Source organism: Fistularia commersonii, chromosome 11 (assembly GCF_037954325.1).
Source record: "Fistularia commersonii isolate RoL2024-O1a breed Wild chromosome 11, RoL_Fcom_v1.0, whole genome shotgun sequence".
NCBI lineage: Eukaryota > Metazoa > Chordata > Actinopteri > Syngnathiformes > Fistulariidae > Fistularia > Fistularia commersonii.
In genome coordinates, this window is record NC_141294.1 from 19,831,686 (window position 1) to 19,856,056 (window position 24,371).

The 24,371-nt window shown below is 44.1% G+C and overlaps 1 protein-coding gene across 2 annotated transcripts; it reads left to right on the plus strand.

Annotated features, from left to right (window-relative positions):
- The first annotated feature begins 302 nt into the window (after positions 1-302).
- shc1 (SHC (Src homology 2 domain containing) transforming protein 1) lies at positions 303-23,711 on the plus strand. Of its 2 annotated transcripts, XM_086155765.1 has the most exons (12): positions 303-5,058; positions 5,680-5,750; positions 5,940-6,003; positions 8,154-8,273; positions 13,393-13,446; positions 13,847-13,898; positions 16,702-16,828; positions 16,924-17,071; positions 17,422-17,479; positions 17,825-17,941; positions 19,355-19,611; positions 20,940-23,711. In XM_086155765.1, the coding sequence occupies exons 1-12, from the start codon at positions 4,450-4,452 to the stop codon at positions 21,066-21,068; spliced, it is 1,806 nt and encodes a 601-aa protein (XP_086011891.1). In that variant the 5' UTR covers positions 303-4,449; the 3' UTR covers positions 21,069-23,711. The 2 variants fall into 2 exon arrangements, with proteins under 2 accessions (XP_086011891.1, XP_086011892.1); XM_086155766.1 differs by lacking the exon at positions 13,393-13,446.
- The last annotated feature ends 660 nt before the right edge of the window (positions 23,712-24,371 follow it).

A 24,371-nucleotide genomic window follows, 5' to 3' on the forward strand; every position in this document is an offset into this window, starting at 1 on the left:
ATTGTCATGTTACCAACCTATCCTCCTCCCCTCCCCACCCCTGCACGTTTCCTACCATATCATTTGCATTAATGTTCCGCCGCATGGCATCCTCACATGCCAAAGTGAAGGTAGCAGAGAGAGAGAGAAAAAGAGAGGGCTGGGGGTGGAGGGAAGAAACAGGAAGGGAGGCGGGGAAGGCAGGAGCTTCAGCCGTGAGAGAGACCGAGAGAGAGACAGAAAGAGAGAGAGAGAGAGAGAGAGGGCGATAGACGGTAAGAGAGAAAATGGGAGGCAGCATCACCCACCCAGACGGGGGAAAGGGGGAGGAGGCCGGGAGCGGGGGGATGGTGGTGGAGGACAGACGGCGCGCTCCTCTCCTTGAACAGAGGCAGTGGAAGCAAAGTGGGGATGAGAGGCAGACGAAAAGGGGAGAAGCGGAGCACGATGAAGTACTGCTGTTGTCTACCCTGGCAGCGCTGCCATTTCGACATCTGCTGAGAGAGGCAGAGAGCGAGAGAGAGCAAGAGGGCGGGAAGAGGGGAACAAAACGGTGGAACAAGAGGAGAGGATAGATGGAGTGGAGCAGCCGACAATGACTTTGTAAATTAATCGAGCGGAAGAAGAGCGGGGGATCGGTGGAGGAGAAGCACCACTTTTCCTTTTTTTTTTTCTCCCAGGGAGTGGACAAACAAAAGGACGAACGGAAAGCGGTGGGGTTGAAGAGAGGAAAGGAGGAGAAAAAAAAAGAGGAAGACGGACGGATGACCAAGAGAGACTGTGGCTGTTTAAACATTAATACGGTTCCCATGTGTGTTGAGAGCCCTGCTTTAGCTTAAAGAAAAGAAAAAAGAACAGGATTATCAACCGTAGGCCTTTTTTTTGTTTTTTGTTTTTTAATGCCAAATTTGACCCAGACTCACTTTATACATTTGGTTAAAAAAGAAAATCAGTGACTTTCGGTGTCCTCTCCTGCAAGAGGACCTTCTCTGCAGGATGTTATACAATCATTACCTTTGTTAGCTGCTGCACTATTCAGGTTGTTTTTATGCAAGTTTTTCTACACAGTTGTCGCCATTGCGTTACTTTCTTTCTTTCTTTTTTTTCTTTTGTATCGGAAAACAAGTGGACCGCATTGTTTTCTCTGAAACATTGTAGTTTGTTTTGTTTTGTTTTTTTGTTTTATTATTTTGATTTAGATTTTTTTGTCCCCCACCAACGTCAGTTGCCAACATGGGACGTCAACATTGATTGGGGTTTATAGATGGTGCGACACTGGGTCAAACTTTGATCATTTCCTGAAAGCTATTGATCTTTCTAGGAGTCTATAGTCCACCCCTCCGCCCGCCACCCCTTTCCTTTTGGATGAAAAAAAAGAAAAAAAACCCAGGCGCATACAAACGTGTAGCCTTCGACACACCGGTAGTCTCACCGTCATGTGATTTTCCTTTTCCTCTCTCTCTTCCGGAGAAGTCCGGAGTGCTCAGCTCACGTACTCTTTGGGCATCTCTCTTTATTGTCTGTTGCCATAGCAATCGGCGGCAGCCGCAGACTGAACAAGATGTAAAAGTTGGTGTTTTTTCGGGACTTGTTTTTTGAAACTGGTGCTGCTCCATTTAGCAAATAGGAACTGTTTATTTTTTTTGGTTGGTTGGTTGTTTTTTATTCACTTTTTTTTTTTTTTAATTATTCATTTTATTTGGGGGGGGGGGGTGTTGAGCTCCTTTGTCTCCGAAAATCAGGATTCTATCATGTCACCTGTCTGCTGTTGCTCGCCTTCCTGCTCAAACATCCTCCGATCAGGACGAAGGTCAACACTCCTCGCACAGAAAAGAATGTATCCGTTCTTTTAAAAAGTGCTAATTCTTTCTTCTGCTCTTCGGTCATCCAATCACCCTGTCTTATTTTCGCCATTCTTGCTCTGGCCTCTTCCAAAGATCCTCCCCAGCTGTCTCTGTGGCGTTTGAAACCAGATCCTCCTTGGTGCTTCTGGGCCTGGACCAGATGGAGGACCTGAGACACTAGACAATCCCATCTGCGGTGCTAGACTTGTCGTGGGCGACTGTTTTTGCTTCTTTTTTTTTCATTTTGCCAACGCCCACGCAGTCAGAAGTTTTTCTTTCTTCTTCGGGATTCCTGAAGCGTTAGTGCCAAATTTTTATGCGCAAATAGTCTAGACAAATCACGTGCATACTTATCCTTGAGTGAAAAGGGTCAGGAGATTGTAAACCTGACTAGTGCCTGAAACAAATCGAGATGTAGACAGGATCTTTTGTTTTGTTTTTTTTTTGTTTTTTTTTTATTATATCTTTTTTTTTATTGAATTATTTTTTTTCTGCAGGACTATTGGTGCAACCTGGCCTGCACCTGAGGTTAAAACTTAAAAAAATAATAATTTATTGTTTGTTTGTTTTTTTCTTCTTTTTTTCCTCTCTTGCTGTCTGCACAACGGACTGTTAATGCGATTGGACTGTTGCATTTGCCTCAGAGGCTGGTTTATGCAGAACCCAGGATGTGACAAGGCATCTGTGTCACAGTTTATCGCAGGGCGTGTGAACTGTCGTTTGGTCAGAGGGAAAGCTTTTCCCGAATTCAGAGTGGAGGTTCAATGTTGATGCTTTTCTCTCAGGTTACTGATGACTTTGTGTTTGAACTAGGCAGTGATAAAAGTAACAGGCGCGTACGGAATGGTCAGCCTGATCTTGCTGAGTAAAATTCCCGCTGGACTCTGAGAGCTCGCATGGATGGGCCTCCAGTGACATTCAGGGAAATCGGAGTCAGAAGTTGAAACCGTACCCAGGAAGTACTCAAACCAGACCAATCGGGTCTCATAACTGTCACTGTGAGCCCACCTGTAGTAGCCGCTATCGGCCAATGACCCACATTCTCCGGAGTTACATCACCGCCGTGCTGCTGCAGCGTGTCCGTGTCTGTTTATGTGTCTGTGTTTGTGTGTGTGCATGTGCGTTTATCTCAGTAGAACAGACCACGTCTGCAGATTCAACCTCCACACTTTCCAATGGTGCTCCAGTCAACATAACATCCAAGCTGAGGTGGCCAGACGCTCTTGAACTGAGGTGGCCTCACTTGTTTCAGCCATATCAGGAACTTCAGTCAGGAAACGGGTGCAGCTCTGCAGGCCCGACCTTAACTTTATCTTTTTTTCTTCTTCTTCGTACTGGTGTCTAAATAGGGGACCATGCCAAGCCTTTAGCCATCCCTCATCTCCAGGCACCTGGGCTCAACAGCAAGGCGCTCGTTCGCCTTTTAACGCAGAGGCGAGGGGGAGGGGCAGCAAAGCAGGACAGCCTGGAGAACGGGCAAGCGGACGAGGGAGGGGGCGCGGGGGAGCAAGAGATCGTCTGGAAGAGGCGAGAGGAAGTGGTGGCGCGGGAGAGGGCGGAGGCGCTGGAGAAGCAGAGGCTGGCAGAGTACATTGTGTGGCGGAAGAGAGAGGGCTTCCAGGAGAGGAGGGGGGACAGAGAGAGGAGAGAGGCGGGAGCCGGCAGAGGCAAGGAGGCCGTGCCGGAGGTCATCTGGAAGAAAAGGGCGGAAGAAGAGGCTGGGAGCCAGGGAGCCAGAGCAGTCCATGGTGGACATGAGACGGTGTGGAGGAGGAGGGAGAGGGAGTAGAGTTCAGGGCAGCGCCATCAGGAGTCGTGTGCAAGCTTTAGCGAGCCTCCCTCCTCTCATTTAGCCATTCTGAGGTTTTGGCTAGTGCATGCTGCCGCGTGATGTTGCCGTGGTCTGCCTTTCCATCGCCTTGTTGGCCTCTAATAGGGTTTTTGTCGGCGTGTGTCACCAAGGGGAGGTGCATGCACAGGAATACACTATCTCTGAAGCATTCCCTCAGAACATCAACACACACACACACACACACACACATATACATACCAGGGAGTGTTGAGAGACAATCGCTTGTGTCAATTCTCTATGGCGCTGGCAACAGTTGTTAGTGTCGGAGGCCGTGGAATCAGGGCGTAAATCCCCCCTCCTCTCCATGGATATTGTCTTACAAAAAAAAATTAGGAAAAAAATGCAGAGAGCTGACACCGTGTTGCTGCCGTCAGCTCCCAGGAAGGAAGCACCAAACTCCAGTGCAGGTTCAAAAAGCGAACTGACTACAACGTGATCTGCACTACAAAACAAAACAAAAAAAAAAAAAAACTGAAAACTTGCTTTTCTTCATCTGAGTGCTACCACCGACGGGACGGGAAACTCGGACATTTTTATTTTTTTTATTTTGTAACCTCGCTTCTGTCGTGGATGAAGCCATTTATTTCGGTTGGGTTTCGACTGTGCAGTGATGAGCAGAGAGCGGTCGGCCTCTCACACCCCAGTGGACAGACCGATGTCTGTGTGGCTTCTTTAGAAAGAAACTTTGAATACTGACACAAAGAGACTTTGATCAAATCACTGGAGTTTTTGTGGACTTGAGCAGACACATAAAAAAAACAAAAACTGATTGCCATGGAGCTCGTCCCAAAAACCAAGTACACCCATTTTCGGAGTGAGTCTCTGAGCTCCACTGACGACACAAACTCCAATCCGTCGTCCTTCCCTCCCTCCAGCCCCGCCACTCCTCTCACTCCCTCTCCCAGGTTACCGTCTTCCCTCTCCTCCTCGTCCCTTGCCCCCATCTTGCCCCCGGCCTCTCCTCACCCAGCTGAGAACAGCCCCACCACCCTCTGCTCCTTTTTCCCCAGGATGGGATCCCTCCGCCTGGGGGTTTCCGCCACCCTGCTGCCGGGGCTGAAGGCACCCCGCAGGCCGCAGCAGATCCACGTGCCCATGGAGTTGTCCGGGGATAACAGGAGCAGTGCCGGCTCCTGCCCTCGTCCTCCTCTTCCTCCTCATAACCCGGCGGCCCTGCCTCTAACTGCTCCCTCTCCCCCTTCCCGACCCCCAATGCAGGACATGAACCGGCTGGGAGGGGCGTCCAGGAGGGCACGGGTGGAAGGAGGGCAGCTTGGGGGAGATGAGTGGACGCGCCACGGCTCCTTCGTCAACAAGCCCACCCGTGGCTGGCTGCACTCCGACAATGTGGTCAGCACCACTGGGGTGTCTTACACCGTACGGGTGAGAGACCAGTTTTTCCATTTTTTTTTTTTGAATTTATAGCTGCATGGAAAAAAACTGATATATCATCTGTAGTTATGTACACCTCTAAAAATCTGCCAAAAATCAGTTTTAGTCTCAAGTTGCCATTGATTTGAAAAAAAAAAAAAAAAAACAGGAAGCTCATTTCTGGATGGGTTGCGGTGCAGTTCAGCACAGCTGCTTTGGGTCTTAAATGGAAGAAATGATACTTCTTTGGACACTAGAATGTCATGATTCATTTAAGTATGTAATGTCAAGTCACGCCTTTCTTATAGATTATTGTCATGAACTAGTGCTATGACAGGTAACCAAGGCTTCCATAGCAATGTGGTATGAGTAACTGCATTTCTATGACATCTAAGAGACCATTCGCACAATGGCAGTGCCCAAACGCCGGATCAACCGTCTGGTATCAGATGTCCGTCTCCAGTTTCTGTCTCTCTACCGTCAGTGTGTACTCCTCCTTTCCCCTTTGGTTGTCCTGCGCTTTTTACAGGGACTGAGACATTTGTCCTGAGGGAGTTTGACCATCATGAGAGGCTCACCTCACTTGGACACTTGTGTTGCTAATGTTGTGCTTTTCCCGTTTTTCATGCACAGTACATGGGTTGCGTGGAGGTGCTACAGTCCATGCGAGCGCTGGACTTCAATACCAGAACTCAGGTCACCAGGTGAGATCAACCATTATACTCCGGAGCAGGGGAGGGGGGTTTAAGTAACCAATTAGACACTTATCTACGTACATCGGCGGACTTGGTCCTCTCGGACTTGGTCCTCTCGGACTTGGTCTTGGGTGTTTGGGGCAAAGGGGGGAGGGCTTAAAACACCACTAAAACATTTGTGTGCTGTTAATGTTCCAGGGAGGCCATCTCAGTGGTGTGCGAGGCTGTGCCCGGAGCCAAGGGGGCCCAGCGACGGAGAAAGGTACACTCGCGCCGGCAGGCACCCATACAGGACATTATTTATTTACGTAGCCTAAGTGGGCGGCAGCAGTGAATGGGTTGTGGGGGTTCTGGATGAGAGCTGTATTTAGCTCGATTGTCCACTCTGTGGTCAGTCGGCCATTTAGTTTGCACTCAAACAGACGGATCTTGATTTAGGTTTATTGCATGCACGGTGGTTAGTGGGCTCCTCGCAGGTAATTACTATTCACTGTCACTGTTCGCTTTCCTTTTTTTCCCCCCTCAACGGAGACCGGATGGTTGAAATAGCAGGTTATACGCAGCCAGAGTTACAGCTTCCAGTCTGTTCTTGAAGACTGTGTGTAAAACTAAAAAAAGGGCCATCCATAAAACAGGTGGCTAAATCTGGACGCCATCTGTGGAGGTTGCCAAAGAATGTCTGGCGGCGAAGAAAACCCCAGACAAAGTGCATTTGCGGGATCTGAACCGTCCTGAGCTGCTTGGGAACATTGGATGCAGGTCAGGGTGTGGTCAAAAAAGGCCCTGTGGCATGAATCGGGACTGCCCTTTCTCACATGGAGCTCATAGGAGCTGTTGGGAGGAGGGGTGGCAGATCAAGTCCAGGATGTCACCTGCACAGCAAGCGACTGATATTATGTGTGATGTTATGTGTGATGCAAGTGTACCATTGATATATTAAAGAATCTATATACAGTATTGTTGGGGGGAGGGGAAGGGCCTCCATTCATTTTTGCTGAAAAGCTGCTCGATGGCACATAATGGGAGGTGTCAGTGGATGTCTCTGGTTAGTCTTCTTGATCCTGGTTCCACTACTGCAGGGGTGTGTAAACTACAGCTCGCGGGCCACATCCGGCCCATTGGTCTTTTTAATCCGGCCCGCCAAAGATTGATACAGAATTCATACTTGATGTGAATGATTATGATTGGATCAATGAATGTGGGAGCTCAAACAGGAGATTATTTCATCTTTGGAGCTACTGGAGATCACTTGATTTTTTTTTCTGAGCTGAATGATACTGACAGACTGGCTTTGTGATTCAGCCGTTACTGTGGGCATACTGACACACATGAATGAGCTGGACATGAAGCTACGATTGAAAAATACGGTTTGTGCATGAAATAATAGCCCTGTAGAGCCCTACAAAACCAAGCTGGTTTTATTTTCAAAGCAAATGTCAGACAATGTTCAGAGAAATGTCAGATGAGTCTGATACGTACTGTTAACAAATTCATTTTTTTTTGTATATGTATCGCATCTTGTTCAGATGCGGCCCTTCTGTCAAATTTTAAAAGTCAATGCGGCCCCTGAGCAAAAAAGTCTGAGCCACCCCTGCACTATAGCAAGAACTTCCCCTGCTGGTGATCGTCATATCTGGTGATGGAGTGACTATGTCTGAAATGCTCAATGGACAAACGGGCCATTTCTCCAAATACGTTCAAAAAATAGAGAATACAAACTGTTTTGTTGCCTTTGTCAAAGGGGGAAGTGTGTGTGTGTCACATGACTAGCGTTACACTTGAAATAGCAATAGGTCTGGCCATGATAGCATTTCCCATCAATGCCATCAACTCTTGTTAGATGTTTACAAGCTCCTCCTGCGTGATTTGTTCCAGCAACAGCACTGTGCCGAGTAAAACATTAGCGTTTGATCGGGCTCGGTCGGCGCGTTTGCCTTTGCTCCAACCATCCCTTGTAGGTGAATCTCTCAGGGGCATGACGCAGTTATCAAAACAGGCCTCAGATTCGGTCAACCCAAAGTCCACCATGGCATCCTGGCCCCCCTAGGCTTGCGCTTCCAGTACTCTGGAGCTGATATGGATGACTGCCATGGGAAAATGAGGGTTGATATAATTGCTGGCATGCTCTGCGCAACCCTGCTGGCCGCCAGCCGGTAATGAGAGAACAGAGAGGTCTACTTTACCATTGGTTAACCATTTGGGCCCCGCAAACGCTGGATTGCTTTTGCAATTGCAGCTGTTCTCCCGTTCCCAGTCACAGGCATTTCCACACATTCGCCCGCAGACGCACACACAGGAAGCCAATGCTCCGGCAGAGCAGAGAAGTTTAAAAAGACATTTGTTTTCAATTTCTGCAACTTTATTTATCTTTTTATATTTTGGTTTGTGGGTCATAACTCTCTCCTGTGGCAGCCGTCATCTCGCTGTCTGGCGTCCATTCTGGGGAAGAGCAACCTGCAGTTCGCCGGCATGACTATCAGCCTCACCATCTCGACCAGCAGCCTCAACCTCCTGGCCTCCGACTGCAAACAGGTGAGACCGTGACCATCATCACGGACCCCTCCAGAAACAGTAACTTAGTTATTAGACTGAACTCAAATATCAACTTTTGTCCTCTCGCAGTCTACTTTGCTATTTTTTTAAAATTGCCAATTTCGGAGGGATATCTATCTATTCTAAGCTTCTTGAGTTTGGTTCTAGTAACTACTAGCGGTGTAAAAAAAATCGATATATATCGATATATCAATCCGACAGCTGACGATCCGATGCATCGACACGTCCGCAAGAGTATCGATCCATGTATGCATTTTACCTGTCTATTTTTAGTCTGCTCTGAGGTGTAATTCTCACTCTGTGCTGCGGGTGGCGGTAACCTACTTTGTCTCCACCAACTTAGCTTCCCTTACCCTCTTTCAGCACAGTCTTTCAGCGGACACAGCCTCTTTGGCATAGCACTCGCATTTAAACATTCGAGAGGTGGACATTGATATGGCTGAGAAGGACGCAGACTTACACACTCCTGTAGGTTTAAAATCGTTCGTGTGGAAGTATTTCAGCTTCCGCAAAAACGGGAAAGAATTGGTAAAGGATGTGGTGATATGTAAAGAATGTCGAATTGAAGTTAATTGAATATATATGAAGTTATATGATATTACAGCTTCCGTTGATTTATTCAAAATTTGAAATAGTTAAAAAAAAATCGTATCGTAGTTAAAAAAAATCGTATCAAATCGAATTGTGGGGCATTTTTTAAGTATCGAAAAAAAAAATTGCTTTGATCGAATCGTTGCCTTGAGAAATCGAATCGGATGGAATCGTCATGATGGCTCTGATTTACACCCCTAGTAACTACCCACCTCTGGGGGAATCTTAGCTTTGCGTTCTTGCAAAGGCAAGCGACCATAGTAGGGACCACTGTGACATGTGCCTTAAGCACCATACCCAAAAACAAACAAGGGAGAGGATACAGGCTACTTGGAGAAGGAAGTTGTCATTGCATTCATGTTCTACATGGCGGGAAAAATAGCTATGGACTATCAAATGGGTTGGAGCGTTTTATTTTCTCCTGTGCTACCTCACTGTGGGAAATACCCTGCTGTTAGCCAACCAAGTACTTATTTTGGCTCAAATGTTTGATCCATTGCAAGCTCTGAACATCCCTCTGTGGTGGCCAGAATGGGCCAACCCCTTCGTCGCTCCATTTCTCGCAGGCTCTGTCCAAGTTTGCCAAATTTTCCCTGTCAGAACTTCTTTTTGGTTCCTGGAACCCTTTCAGTGAATTCAAATAGCATAGAAACCAGAACCTGAGTTCCTTAAAGCCATTTTTGCTCCTACTCTGAGGCATAGTCTACATTTCCAAAGTAACTCATAAGCCACACCATGACCAGATATTTCTTGCAGACCATGGAGAGCAACCTAACAAGTATTCGATTAGCTAGGGATTGGGTTCTTCAGAGAAAATGAAAACATTTGAAACCATTTCCTGCCATGCAGAACATGAATGCTGCGGGAGCTTTGCCCATCATATCGTTTGTGTCGTCTTCCTCTTCTTATTGGTGGTTTGTTTTGGTGCTTAAAGGTACATCTCGTAGATGCTTGTTCCACAACGGTCCCTACCATTGTTCATTAATGCCTGTGCCAATACAAAACTAACAGGTTCCACTGTAGTAGGGTAGTTCCTTGAACAATTCTCGGGCAGGACTGTTCTAAGGACTTTTCAGTCCAAAAGCAGCTATAGTGGCAAGAAAATAGCTGACGAGTGACCACAATTGTTTTTAAAAAAAAGTGGTCTGCATGAAGTACTTAGTAATGGGTTCCACCCATCCCGAAGCTCGAGTTCCTATGGAACTGTAAAAAGACTGAGTCTGAATTAAAGTGATTCTAGGAACTGTGTTTGGACTTCTCTGTCCGATTGCATGAAGAATCGGCCTAGTTTCCAAAAAGGTTCTCAGAACCACAAATGTTCCCACAAAATCGGCTTATGTGTGCCGTTTTTTGATATTGGTGGCCCACCCTGTCAATGCACGCTAATTGACTTTGGATGCAGCACCACAGGGCAGCACCCCTAATAAACTTTTAAAAGCTTTTTCTCTGTCACATGATTTAAAAAAAAAAAAAAATTGAAAACCCAGATTCGCCGGTGTGGACCATGGGTCTATAAAGATTCAACACTTGAGAATCCAGCCTCTAATATCCTCTTCTGCTCTTTTCTCCTTGATTGGCCACATAATAATAATCTCGAGGTGCTCTTACACTTTCAAAATTATTGTGTTTCAGAAGAGCCAGAGGACAGTAGTTTCACTGGAACAGGGTATGGTGTAGTGCAGTGATCGTTTTATGTCAACACCAGTCTGGCGGACTGAGCCAAGAAGCTCCTCTAATGGCAAATGATCTCCTGTGAGCAACCTTGTGACACATTGTTCACATTGTTTGCTAATGTTAGCATTTAGCTATCCCTTGGCCCCTATTCAGTTTATTGATAAGTTCTATCTGAACTTAACCTGCTATTTAATTTCAGACACTGAAACAGAAATTGCGGTTATCGTAGTAGTAGAAGTAATGCCTTCTCTTGATTTTTATTTATTTTTTATTTAACCTTTCATTTAACCAGGAAAATAAAGTCCCATTGAGATTAAAAACCTATTTTACATGGGAGTCCTGACCAAGTTATTTAATGTTATTCAATTTGTTATTTAATGGCATTTTGTACACAGATTTTCTGCTCATTGTTGCCACCCTGTGTCAGGAGTACAAGTTACTACACATGCTTCATGGTAGAACAGTCAAAATGTATTTTTATTAGACTTGTTAGATATCATTGGCTAATTGCATACTCAAAATCACGAACCTTGCCCAACGGAAAAATTGCAGTCAGCTTTGGAATATCACATTTTGTAATTAAGTCCTATGTTGCCAGGTAAGAGGCAGGGTTCAGTCTCGCCTCGTGACTACCATACCCTGGTCAGTATTGAACCAGAGACTTCCTTGCTGCTAGGCAAAGCGCTATCCACTGCAATTGATCACATCAATTGGCTAATGTTTTACGCTTCCCTTTTTAAAAACAACTCATCAGGCTGTAGTGAGGAAGGGCACCATTTTTTTGTCTGATCCTGGTATGAATTGCCGCCCTGCTGGAGGTGACCCATTTGGTTATGATCCACCATTCTTTGAAACCCTTTTGGAAATCAGATTGATTATTTGCATCTTCAAGAATGGATCATACGGAAACCGAAGGTACGTTAAAGCTGTCACAGAGGGTCAAACAAAAATAAACATTCGTATTACAAGGAGGTCGTCATACCGTATGTAGCTAGCATTTTGGAAAAACTCAGAAAGGTTTTCAGTAAACACAGAATGCAAGTACACTTCAAACCTCACAGTATGCTGAGGCAAAGGCTGATCCACCCAAAGAAAAAAACACCAAGGCACAAGATCAAAAATGCTGTGTATGCTGTCACCGGCACTGAGGATTGTGATGACGTCTACATTGGAGAGACAAAGCAGCCTCTGACCAAACAAATGGCCCAACACAGGAGAGCCACCTCTTCAGGACAGAACTCCTTCGTCCATCTACACCTGAAAGACATGGGCACTCCATTGAAAAACAGCAATGTCCGCAATCTGGACAGAAAGGACAGATGGTTCGAGGAAGTAGTCAATAAAGCCATCTTCGTCAAAACGGAAATATCATCTCTGAAAAACTGTCTCTGAACAGAGGAGGGGGCCTTAGGCCTTTCACCTACGTATAATGCTGGATTGAGATCCATTCAACAGATTAGCTTATACAGACGGTCCTATCGGCACCCTTCAAACCATCCGGTAAGATCCAACACCGGAACAAGACCCGGCAACTACTAACTTAATCCATGTGATCTGACTGGTTTATCTCCATTGAGAATTTTATCTACACCTTTTCAAATTTCAATCCCTAGAAGGTGTATCTTAGTACCCGCCTAACAACAAACCCATTAGCACAATAACCCCTTCGACATACAGGACTGTCTCAGAAAGTTAGAATATTGTGGTAAAGTTCTTTATCCTCTGTAATGCAATTAAAAAAACACAAAATACTTTTTCATGATATTCTAATATTTTGAGATAGGATTTTTGAGTTTTCTTAATATGTAAGCCATAATCAGCAATATTAAAATAATAAAAGGCTTGCAATATTTCAGTTGATTTGTAATTAATCCAGAATGGATGACATTTATGTTTTTGTAATTGCATTACAGAAGATATAGAACTTTATCACAATATTCTAATTTTCTGAGACAGTCCTGCAGTTTGTACTCAACAGCTCCACATTTGCATAACACGCCATGCTTACTTGTACTGGCCCCTTATCCCGGTTGTTATATTCAGAAACTCCCCATTAGAACTGAAGGAGCCTCTCATATGAGAGGTGAAAGGTCTTCAATGGAAGAAAATCCAGTCCAGTTGCCACGCTAAAAATTTTGACAAGAATTTACCACAACCTAGATGACTGAGAACCTTCTCAGACATTCAAATTCTGACTCAGCTGAAAGGATAATTGGAGTGTCCCACTTTCACTGTTTACTTTTTGAAGGTGCCCGCCTTGTTCAAAGTACTTACTGCAAGTGACGTGGGAATTAATCACGAGGACTTTTGCTTGGCGATCAGATCCAGACTTTTTGGGGACATGTCAAGAGAACCCTACTTCCTGGAAAGGCGAAGCCTAATCTACCTCAATCAGTAATGACCAATCCTCAGCTCTAATGAACTACATGCATTCGAATGACTGGTGCATATACAGGGGCAGTGCAGCACCTCCGCATTAACACATAGCACAAAAGAAACTGCACAAATAGAGACGTGCAGGATGTATATTTAGTTATTTGTTTTCTTTCTCTCCCTCTGCACACATCAATGCCCCTATTGATTGGATGTGCGCCACAGCTGCCGGCTGTTAAAAGGACAGGATTCCATCAACTGTCCACGGCCTTTTTGAAATTTTTTTTTTTACCAAATTTCATGCAGTCAGCAACCGAGGAACTCACCTTTGTCTCCATCCGCACTGCTCCATCTCACGTCCCACATGCCTCACATCACCCGTGTCTCTCTCTCTCTCTCTCGCTCTCTCTCTCTCTCTCTCTCCCCCCACCCCCCTTTCCCTCCATCTTTGTCTCCACAGATAATCGCCAATCATCACATGCAGTCCATCTCCTTTGCCTCTGGAGGAGACCCAGTGAGTCCCCCCCTTTCCCACCCTGCCAGCTCTAATTTCTATCTGGCCCTTTTCCATCTTTTCTTCAGTCTGCATATCCTTCCTTCCTGTCTTCATGTCATACTCGCGTTCCCGTGAATGCTGCGCCTCCACCCCCAGCCCACCCCCCATTGCTCCCTCAACCCGCCGGCAGTCTCTTTCCCCAAACCCGATGTTATTACTCCTCCTAGTCTCTCTTTCAGCTCTGTGTACGTCTCCTAGCTTCTACCATGACTCAAAGAGATGCAGCTTTTTTCCCCCTCTGAACCCCCCTTTAACCTAAACCTGCCCTTCCCTCCTTGCTCCCATCAATATATAATATTTTTTTCTCTTCTCTCCTCCCATCCCCCCTTCCCTAACTGTCTCACCCTCTCTCCCCCAGGATACGGCTGAGTATGTAGCATATGTGGCCAAGGACCCAGTGAACCAGAGAGGTGAGCAGAAACAGCAAAGTGACACTTCCTATCAGCCAGCGTCCGTCAAGTCAGTCGCACTTTGAGAAAAGTTGTGGGGAAAAGAATATCAAGACACATTTTTTTTCCTTCCCAAGCTGACTTCTCTTAGTAGAAGCTGTCTGTCGTTGCTGTCTAGATCGACGTTGGTATTGAATGCCTCCCCTCCAAAGAGCGGAGAGACTCTGGGATTATTCAGTGTCAATCGGCAACGAGTTGTGATACATATATACATACATACATATATACATAAATGGGGAGAGGGAATGAATAAGAGGAACCCGGGTGGAATGATGAGGCTACAGGGAGTGGAGATCAAGAAGTTGGATGATTTCAGATACTTCGGGTCAACAGTGCAGAGCAACGGAGAGTGTTGAAAAAGAGGTGAAGAGGCGGGTTCATGCTGGTTGGAATGGGTGGAGAAAAGTGTCAGGGGTACTATGCAATAGAAGACTGTCAGCCAGAATGAAAGGAAAGGTATACATGACAGTGGTGAGACTAGCGTTACTATATGGCCTAGAAATAGTTTAAATGATGAGAAGACAGGAGGCAGAGCTAGAGATTGCATAGATTAAGATGCCAAGGTTCTCTTTGGGAGTGACATGGATGGATAGAATCAGCAATGTATCTGCCAGAGGAACAACACTTGAGATGTTTTGGAGAGAAGGTCAGAGAAGCCAGACTGAGATATTGGGACATGGAGGAGGGATAGTGAATATATTGACAGACGGGTGCTGAAATTGGAGCTGCCAGGTAGAAGGTATCAAAGAAGACCAAAGAGAAGATTTATAGACGTAGTGAGAGAAGATACAGAGAATAGGATTAGATGGAGAAAGTTGATTTGTTGTGGCAACTCCTGAAGGGAAAAGCCCAAAGGAGAAGAAGAAGAGGAAGATATGCATGTATACACAGTCACTCGTTGTTTAACAATAATGATCTATGTTAACGACCACATCATTAAGCAAATTCAATGTTAAGCAAAGAATTCCCCTTATTTCAAATCAAATCATCACATATAAGAAGAATACTGTAAAGCATACCGTAGCCTATAAGTTAACCTACTGTCGGTGAAACTATACAAGGTAGCCTAGCCTAATGTTGACAATAGAGTTGGTGTCATTGCTATAGATCTTTCATTTTACCATTATCTTCCAATTCAACTGGTATACATTTCCTTTCCTGTACTGTACTCATGCTCCCTCAAGATTGTTAGCGACTGCTACCAACTTAAGGTACTCATTTATATTTGGATACACTTACACTCTCGACTGCACAGCCACTGTACTCGGAGCATACACATTGACTTCAAAACGCCCGATGTCACTCTTGTCCTTTACCGAGTACGTCATTAAGTGAGGAGTGACTGTATAGGTATTTTTATATGTGTATGTGTGTGTATATATATGTAATATGTAATATGTATATTTATATGTGTGTGTGTGTGTGTGTGTGTGTGTGTGTGTGTGTGTGTGTGTGTGTGTGTGTGTGTACACTTATTGGGCTGGACTTTGTGGAAATTAATGTGAGAAAAAACAACAACTTTTAGTAATTTTTTTTTTCAAGCCGAGATATTAAAATGCGCATGCGCATAATGTGCAGAACAATTTCCACTAATCAGGTACCAGGCAGTACTGATTTTTCCTTTTATTTTCTTTCTTTTTTTATTTCCACTCCAGTTATGTGTTAATTACTTGGAGTAGCTGGATTTTCCACACAACTACTATAGGAGATGGAGAAAAACTGTTTTGCAGTTCGCCATTCAGACCAGAGAAGAAGAATAGAAATGAAATTGAAAGTCTTAACACCCTGTACCTTAAGAATTAAGCAACATTAAAAGCCTGTTTTAAATTAAATAAATCATGTTCTTGATTGACAGTAACCTTTGCATGTATGATATGATGGACAGGAATCAGTGGACAATGAGATTTCAAAATAAAAGCACAGAGCAGCTTCGGAACTGTTACATGATACATATCTATTTAAACTTATTTAATGGTTTGGACTTAATTTCAATTAATTAATCTCAGAAAAAAATAACCCGTTAATTCACGCATTTCAATGCCACGCATCGTTTCTCAGGGCATGAGTTCCAGGAGAGTGAGAGTATACCAATGAGTACACAGCGGGATAGCATGATGAACAAGGCAGATGGACAAGGCTAGTTGAAGGGAAATAATAATACAATAAACTCACAGATATGCAGATTAAAAGAAATCCCTGTAGTGCTCTTTGAGCTTTCTGCAGAAGGATTTGGCGTATCACAAGGCGCTCGCCCACCTGCCGTAAGCACAACAACGCTAAACGTGTCGGGGCTAACGTATGTAACAGCATTGACATAAACTTTACTGAAGTTAAAGCTTATGTATAAACTTTTTTTTCTTGCGTAATGAAATGTGATTAATATCAATTAATTAATTACAGAGCCTCAAATTAATTAGGTTTTTTTTTAGTCGAGTCACACCCACTTATATTGTGTAAGTTTTTTTTATTAATTTCTTTTTGCTTAAGGAGTTCTGCTGTGTGTGTTGGCTGTTTTCATTTAGACACTGCTTTAGTTTCTCCAAAAGGGACAAATTGAAAACTTTTGTAGCTACTTAGAGGAAAATAGGAATTATGTAAACTTTTAAATAGGGGTGTGAGGTTAGGGGGGAGAAAAAATAAATCTGGGGATTTGACAGTTATTGTGCAGCTGTATCCTATGCTGAACATAATTTAGATTTTTCTTATTTTTTTTTATTATCATCCAGTTTTTTTTTGCACATGTTTGATGTCTTCTCCCTTGCAGCTTGTCACATTCTGGAGTGCTCAGAAGGTCTGGCCCAGGAAGTAATCAGCACCATTGGCCAGGCGTTCGAGCTGCGCTTCAAGCAGTACCTGAAGAATCCGCCGAAACTGGTCACGCCTCACGACAGGTGAGCCGGTCCGTTTGCAGGATCAAAAGGTTTTGTTCCCATCTCCCTCTTGAAACATCCATCATCACCCTGTCCTCTACTCCACTCCTCGACAGAATGGCTCCGTTCGATGGCTCTGCGTGGGAAGAGGAGGACGAAGAGGCCGCTTTACCTCTGGAAGTCCCGTATTATAATAATTTTCCAGGGAAGCAGCCCCCACCTGGTGGACTGGTTGACATGAGGACCCGGCCCGGAGCCACGCTGGTGAGATGCCGTGACGGCAACCGACGTCTGGGTCATTTAGGCTGCGGTGGGGTTGGGGGGGGTGGTAAAAGCCTTATTTTCAAAGCTGCAATCCAATCACTAATACAATAAAACCCCATGTGACGAGTGCATTTAACGCACTTCGTGACATGCAGCATACTTTCCCCTATAGACGTGTGTATTCTGATTTAATATTGTCCAATTCAACCCGTTCCTGCCTGCAGCCTCATATGAATAAACAGACTGACCTAACCGAAGAAACCTTTTTAGGGGCATTTAAATGAAGAACATAAACATTTGTTACTTGAGTAAACAACCGCGGCTGATCACTTGTGTTCTGTGTTTCTCAGCCATACGGACAGCCGGGCCAGAATGACATCCACAAGCAGCCGCTGCCTCCTCTGCCAGGTTAGCCTCCCAGCCATCCATCTTGTCGTTTCACGATTTTCCTTGGACACATTTGCCTCCATAAATGTCAATTTTGTGATAGCGACCCCCCGAAATCATAGCTGCTTTGTGTAACAAGGTGATAATAGACACCCTTTTTTAATGTGGGTAATGTTGCCTGGCCACAAACCCTGCCCCAATTTTTTTTTTCAGCTTAGTATATTAGTTTCTGCCCTATCACATCTTGACCTGCGGATTATCGTGTGTTCAGGGCATAACTCGTCCTTTTCCTCCACAGTCCTTATCTGTGTTTGTTATGGAAATGTGGCCGTCTGTCAAGGTTATCCTCTGTGTTTTTGCCTTCAGTGGGCGCCAAGGAGGGGGGACGGGAACTGTTCGACGACCCCTCGTACGTCAATGTGGACAAACCTCGGCCGCCAGCCACAGCCAATGGCAATGCCCACAGGGATGCTTTTGACATGAGTGAGTCAGCAATGCTAAATACTGTAATGTTCAGGCTATTGAGCACACCTAAATATAAGCCATACCCAATACATTTGAAATTTTGTAACATGACATATTTACACAGAGAGATGTCACACAGAAAAATTTTTTGAACTTTTAATTAAATACATACTTTTTACTGAACAGTTTCTGTAACAGGTCTGGTTAAAAAAAAATATAATTAAAAAAAAAAGAAAAATACATTACTCTAACAGGTAAAGTCATTGATCCCTATCTTCATTATCATTCTGCGTAGGAAAACCACTAATGTGTCAGAATTAAACAGCTTTGGAATTCCTCAATTACTCACTTCCAGATCGATCGCCTTTAATTTGAAAGCAGTATCATTTGCATTTCTTTGTGTGTTTTTTTCCATGATGGGTATGTGCTTCAAGCACAAAATGACTGATGAAAGGAATTTAGCCAAAGTGCATTGGATTAAAATCACATGGTTTCATTGGTCCACCTTGAACTTTACGGTAATCTCATTGGTCAGACATGTTAAAGCTTGTATCCCATAAAAATCTGCATCATTGTAGAGGCCGTGCTGTTCAATGCGTGTGGAAAAAAGTCGCGGCTAATAATCCGGAAATTACGGTACATAACAAAGATTAAATTGGACCCCTCCCCCTAAAATTATTAGTTCATTTTCTATTTTCTTTGGTTTTTTTTTTCCATGCATCTAGTAGCTCTTCATCATTTACATTAAGTTTTTTAAGGCACATATTCTTGAATTTGTGACATTCTCAGTTGGATTTACAGTATTGTCATCCAATATCATTTTCATGCAAGTTTATGTGAGTTTGGGCACTGTTGTTTTTGATTTGTTTTTTGGAGGTTGTCATGCAGACCAGAAACCATTTTTCACGTGAATTTTCCAACATTCACCAAGTGGTAATATGAGCACAGTATTTGTTTCTGACAACCGGTATGTTCAAGTCATAGTGGGTGAATGGGTTGCTGATGCGACATGGAGGAGGGCTGCCTGCCTGCACTCTGCAGCGAGGTGCAACCCCAAGGAAGGAAGCCTTCTTTTACGTTAAAGCAGCTGTGCACTGTCAGCACAGCATGCAGCAACAGGACGACCAAAGGCAGGGGAGACGTTTCCACAGTTACTACAGCATTTCCACAGTTAATACAACATCTCCACATGCACACCAACATTTTCACCTGGATTAGTATTGCCGGATTTAGAATATTCTTCCTGTCATTTCGTAGCTTTGAACGCTTTGGCTGATTGGATGTATATTCCTTTGAAAATACTTTGAAGAGTTTGTAATCGTTATTTTCTTTGGTAAAGGTAGTAAGTCATACCAATTGAAATGCAAATTATTCTTGTATGTAAACAGATGTTTAAGGGTGATGCTTTCATGTTTTTTTTTTTTTTCCTAGAGCCATTTGACGATGCCCTGGGAGTCTCCGTGCAGGGTGGCCCCAGCATGTCGACAACAGCACCCCCTCTGGTGGAGCAGCTGCAGTGTGAGGCCTGGTTCCATGGGAGTCTGAGTCGCAGGGAGGCCGAGAGGCTACTGACCCGTGACGGAGACTTCCTGGTGCGGGAGTCCGGCACTACACCGGGCCAGTACGTCTTGACGGGGCAGCAGGGGGGGCAGCCCAAACACCTGCTCCTGGTTGACCCCGAAGGAGTGGTGAGTCACCAATATCCCCAGTCCAAAAACACTCACATGAGTCCCTTGTGCGCTTGTGCTTGATTAAATGTGCAGGACTAAGGGGGTGATTCTGTTCCTGGATCTTCAGAGGACATAGGTTTGGTGTGTTGCAAATGTTTAATTACCCCTTCCAGTCAGCAGGTGGTAAATAAGTGTCAAATTATTCGAAAAAAAAAAGGATGTCCTCCTATTGGCACAATGGCCTTGTTTGATGATAAAAGTCAAACAGAAACCTCTTAAATAGCACCATTGTAAGTTTGCAATTTTTTTCTCCAAATTTCAGTTGATATTAAAATAGGATCGTTGATTAAGATGAAAAAAAAAATCTTTTCCACTGATTGACCGCCTTTGCATTCGCTGCCACAAGGGGGTGGAAATACCCAGTCAAAAGTGCATAGATGGGGATTATGGCAATAGAAAAAGAAATTGAAAACAAAATAGAAGAGCAAATACTTATGATTAAAAAGTCATAACTCCCTTTTGAGAAAGTTGTTTTTTTGGTTTTCTCCAGGCTTCTTTGACTTTTGAATCCAGACCAATAATGTATTGATCCCCATTCCCGTCTTGCACCTTCATATAATTCCAACTGCATTTAAATGATTTGTGAGCTGAATGATGAGCCGTACTTTTCCCTGTGAAAACTCGCCAGCTACTTTGGCTTCGTAACATGTTTTGCATGCTTTTACATGCTTTGTCTTCCGTTTGCACATTTTCTGACATGCTATTTTTTACATTGGCTTGGTGGGTGGATGTGCGACTGCCCATTTGTTTCGCCATAATGGTGAGCTAGCTAACCACGGCTCCGCCTTTTTTAGGGAGATACACCGCTGAGTGACGCTATCAATGACTAGCTGCATGAATACGTGTGAAAACCGCATCAGATTATCATCTGATCAGTCACAAGTCACTTCAAAATGGTATAGAATAGATTATAATGTGTTTATTTTATTTTCAGTTCAGGTTTGATTTCTATTATGTGCACAGCGCAGATTTTCTGTGCACTGAGACTGTTTTCGCAGTGCCCACTGTGCTTATTTTATTTTTGATTCAGGTTAGATTTTTATTTTGTGCACAGATTTTCAGCAAGCTGAGACCGTGTGCAATTGCACAAGTGTGCAGTTTAGAGTGATGACAATGACAGCTGGGATAGGCGTAACAGATAAGAAATGAATGAATGAGTGTATTTGCTAAGAACAGAACAGTAATCTGTAACTTTTCGGACGAATATAATTTGATTAGAAACTCTTTACTGTTTGAGAGACAAACAAAAGCAAAGTGACAAGGCTAATTTTTGTTTCTCCTCTCAGGTTCGTACCAAAGACCACCGGTTTGAGAGCGTGAGTCACCTGATCAGTTACCACATGGACAACAGACTGCCCATTGTATCGGCGGGGAGTGAAGTGTGTCTGCAGCAGCCCGTGGAACGCAGGGCCTGACGACAGACACACACACACACACACACACACACACACACACACACACACACACTCGCAGCCTGCCAAATATACACTTTGCTTTCCACAGACTTGCCACGAACACCCGCCCATCTACATGTGTGCACAAAGAAAAAAAGAAAAGAAAACCAAAACAAAACAATCATCAAAAAACAGATAGCATCACCGGTCTCTCAACACCGCCAGTTCACGCTGCTGTCAACCCCTTCAAAAAGCCAAAACTGTGAACGGTGCCGTGTCATTGGGGGCTTACTGTGAACCGGGGGAGGACGCCCCCCCCCAACCCCCACCCCTTTCGGTTAAAATCCTAGGAAACAAATGCAATTTTTTTTTCTAAGAAAACATTATTTTGGAATCATGTACAAAGGAGGCGGGGCACAATCAGATAGGATGTGAAGTGAGGTGCCCCTTTTAACTCTACTGTTGCACATGGAACATGGAACATGTTTAGGGAATTAAAGAAAATCTCCCATAGACTGTTAACAGATCCAGACCGGCCCAGTGAAGATGAAATCACTTTTCTTCTTTTCTTTTTTTCTGGGCAAATCAGGAAGACCCCCCCGCCACATCCCCAACAAATCCAACCTGAAGGCCTCTGAACTCCCAGAGCAGTGATGGGAAAAGTTTGTATGCAAAAAAAAAAAAAGAAAAAAACATGAACTGAAATGCCAACAATCATCATGTGGTTTGTTTTTTAGTTTAATGCAGATTTTTATCTTGGGATTCGTTGACCTTTTTCAGACTTGCATAGTACAGGAGGCAAAATGACTGTATCACCCTGAAACCCCCACCCTACCGGGACGCACACATACCTTCACGCCACACAGTCCGTACCACCAAAGAGCACAGGCGCGTGCACACACACACGTACACGGCTGCTGACCACAGAGGAAGATAGTTATTGGTCCTAATCTGCACTACGAGTACAATTAGAGTGAAGTGTATTTTATGATTCTGGATGTTATAGAGGGAAGTGGCTACAGTTTCATGTGCCTGAATTACATCATCAGAGGTGATTTATTTTTATTTTTTTTTTAGTTTCTATTTTTTTTTTATTTTCAAAAGAAAAGCGTGCAATGATGTCACCTAATATGAAGTGAACGTGTTTGCAACGACAATCTACGATATGTTTCGACTCTCACCCCGCCACATCCCAGAGTGGCACCCTTTAAACAGCCGTCGGTGTTGAAATAATGAACGGCCCTCTGCAAAAAAATAATGACTACAAAAAGAGTGCAAAATTAGTTTTTGTGAATCTTGATTTTTCTTTTAAATTTGATTTATTCACTGATCGATTTTTTTTCCCCATTACCTTGCATTAAATCACTTAAATTGAATTTTTAATTAAGAGAAACATTGCTCCTCTTCTGCTGTTCTTCCCAATATGTGCGATGGACAATGGAGGGCAATGGTCATGCTCTTGTTTATCTACACAAACACAAACACACACCTCCCTCCTCTTCATCTCGTTATATATATATATATATATATATATATATATATATATATATATATATATATATATATGTATATATATGTATGTGTGTGTGTATATATATGTATGTATGCATATGTATGTATGTGTGTATACTTGTGCCTTGTTTCTTGAAATGCAGTCACGTTCACTTCAGTGCAGTCACCTGGTGTGCTTAACTCAAATGTAGTCGACTACAGGAAAATCTCATTTCACACAGAAGAGGCTGCAAAAACAACAAGTAAATAACAACAACAACAACACACACACACAGATCCAGTGATGGCAGCCTCACTCAGGCAGCCTCAGTCATACTCACACACCTCCATTTATCTTTAAAAAAAAAGCCACAGATACTTGATGTCACCATTCAAGAGGGAGGAGGTGTATTTCCTGACCATCTGTAAATAACATTGACTGTCAGAGCTCAGCGTCTGAACTTGTACATTTTTAAAAAGCTTGTTGGAGATGTAGCTGGCTCCGCCCACTGCCACCTGCCAGCCTGACCCATCACCGCCAACCACCGGAGCCAGTGCTTATAAAGCCATTTGGTCCTGTCAGCGAATGAGAAGGAGGGAGGGAAACCCTTGACACACGAGAAGGGATCTTTTATTTTTCTGTGGATTAGCCGTCAGAGGCTGTGCATGTATTAAATATCTCATGCACAAGATAACAAAAAGAAAATACACAAGCCCAGAGAGGTAATGCACTGCTCGCAAATCCACAGTCTATGCGTCAGACATGGGAAACACCAGAGCTATTGCTTTGATCATTTCTGTGCGCGTCCCTTATTTTGCACGTTTGTGCGTGCCCCCCCCCCCAGCGTTGTCAGTGAAACTGTTCTTTGTCCATCACAGTTGCCTTTTGTTGCATGAAAACCGTATTACAAAAACAAATTTAAAAAAATGCTAGTGTTTTTTCCGGTGGTGGTGACATCGTGGATTTATGCTGTTGTGCTTTTTTCTAATTTGTGTTTTTGTTTTCTTTATTGAAATGCCAAAGGTTCATTTGAGATGATTGTCCAGAGATATTGATTTCCATCTTGTGTTTGAGTTTTAATGCTTTTGTTTTGTTTTTAGGGAAATGTGTTTACACATGTATCTGGAAAAAAAAGATTGCATATTGCATATATAAATACATTTATCATTCAACTCTCTGTGTTTTTTTTTTTTAAACTTAATATATTTTTTCCCCACAAATCAAAGCAATAATGATACCAGAAAGTGTGAGCATGGTCCCATGGTCCACAAAGAAGAGTTGAGAGTAGTGTGTGGGAGCTGCTGGAACTCTCCTGTTTGTGAATAACCATGGCCTTTTAACTGTCGGGGGCAGGGGGGGGCTGATTCAGGGAATTATTGGGGGCAAGCGTGGGAGTCACAGGATGCTGGGGGTGAACCTGCCGACGGCCCCATTAACCAATCAGTGGGTGTTGTGAAAGCAGGGAAAGGATGAGAAAGTGCCAGAGGCTGAGGGAGGCCTCGTGGCGCTGGACAGAAGGTAATAAGTAGAGGAGCAGGTTGTGAGAGGACTTCAGCTGTTGCGCAAGTCCAGTCCTATCGCGTTCGGCAGATTGAAGGCTGTTGTTCTACTACTCATCGGCTCACCTTGAACCCCCCGAATTCCCCTGCCCCTCCCCTTTTTGCCAGAGATATGCACCCTCAGCGTCCTCTCCCCCAGGCCATGCCTTCGTCCTCTCTCGGACAGCACCTGCGAGACTTTGCCATGGGTCTCGGGCGAGGCAAGAACTTCCTCGGGGGGAATTTTGCCTACGGCTTCATCCAGTCTGTGAAGGAGTGCCTGTACTTCCTCCT

Excerpts from the sequence above, each read along its gene's own strand:
- shc1 (XM_086155765.1), top strand. The coding sequence starts at position 4,450 with ATGGAGCTCGTCCCAAAAACCAAGTACACCCATTTTCGGAGTGAGTCT. Across the intron at positions 6,004-8,153 it reads GGGCCCAGCGACGGAGAAAG|CCGTCATCTCGCTGTCTGGC; the intron begins GTACACTCGCGC and ends CTCCTGTGGCAG. Across the intron at positions 8,274-13,392 it reads TGGCCTCCGACTGCAAACAG|ATAATCGCCAATCATCACAT; the intron begins GTGAGACCGTGA and ends TTGTCTCCACAG.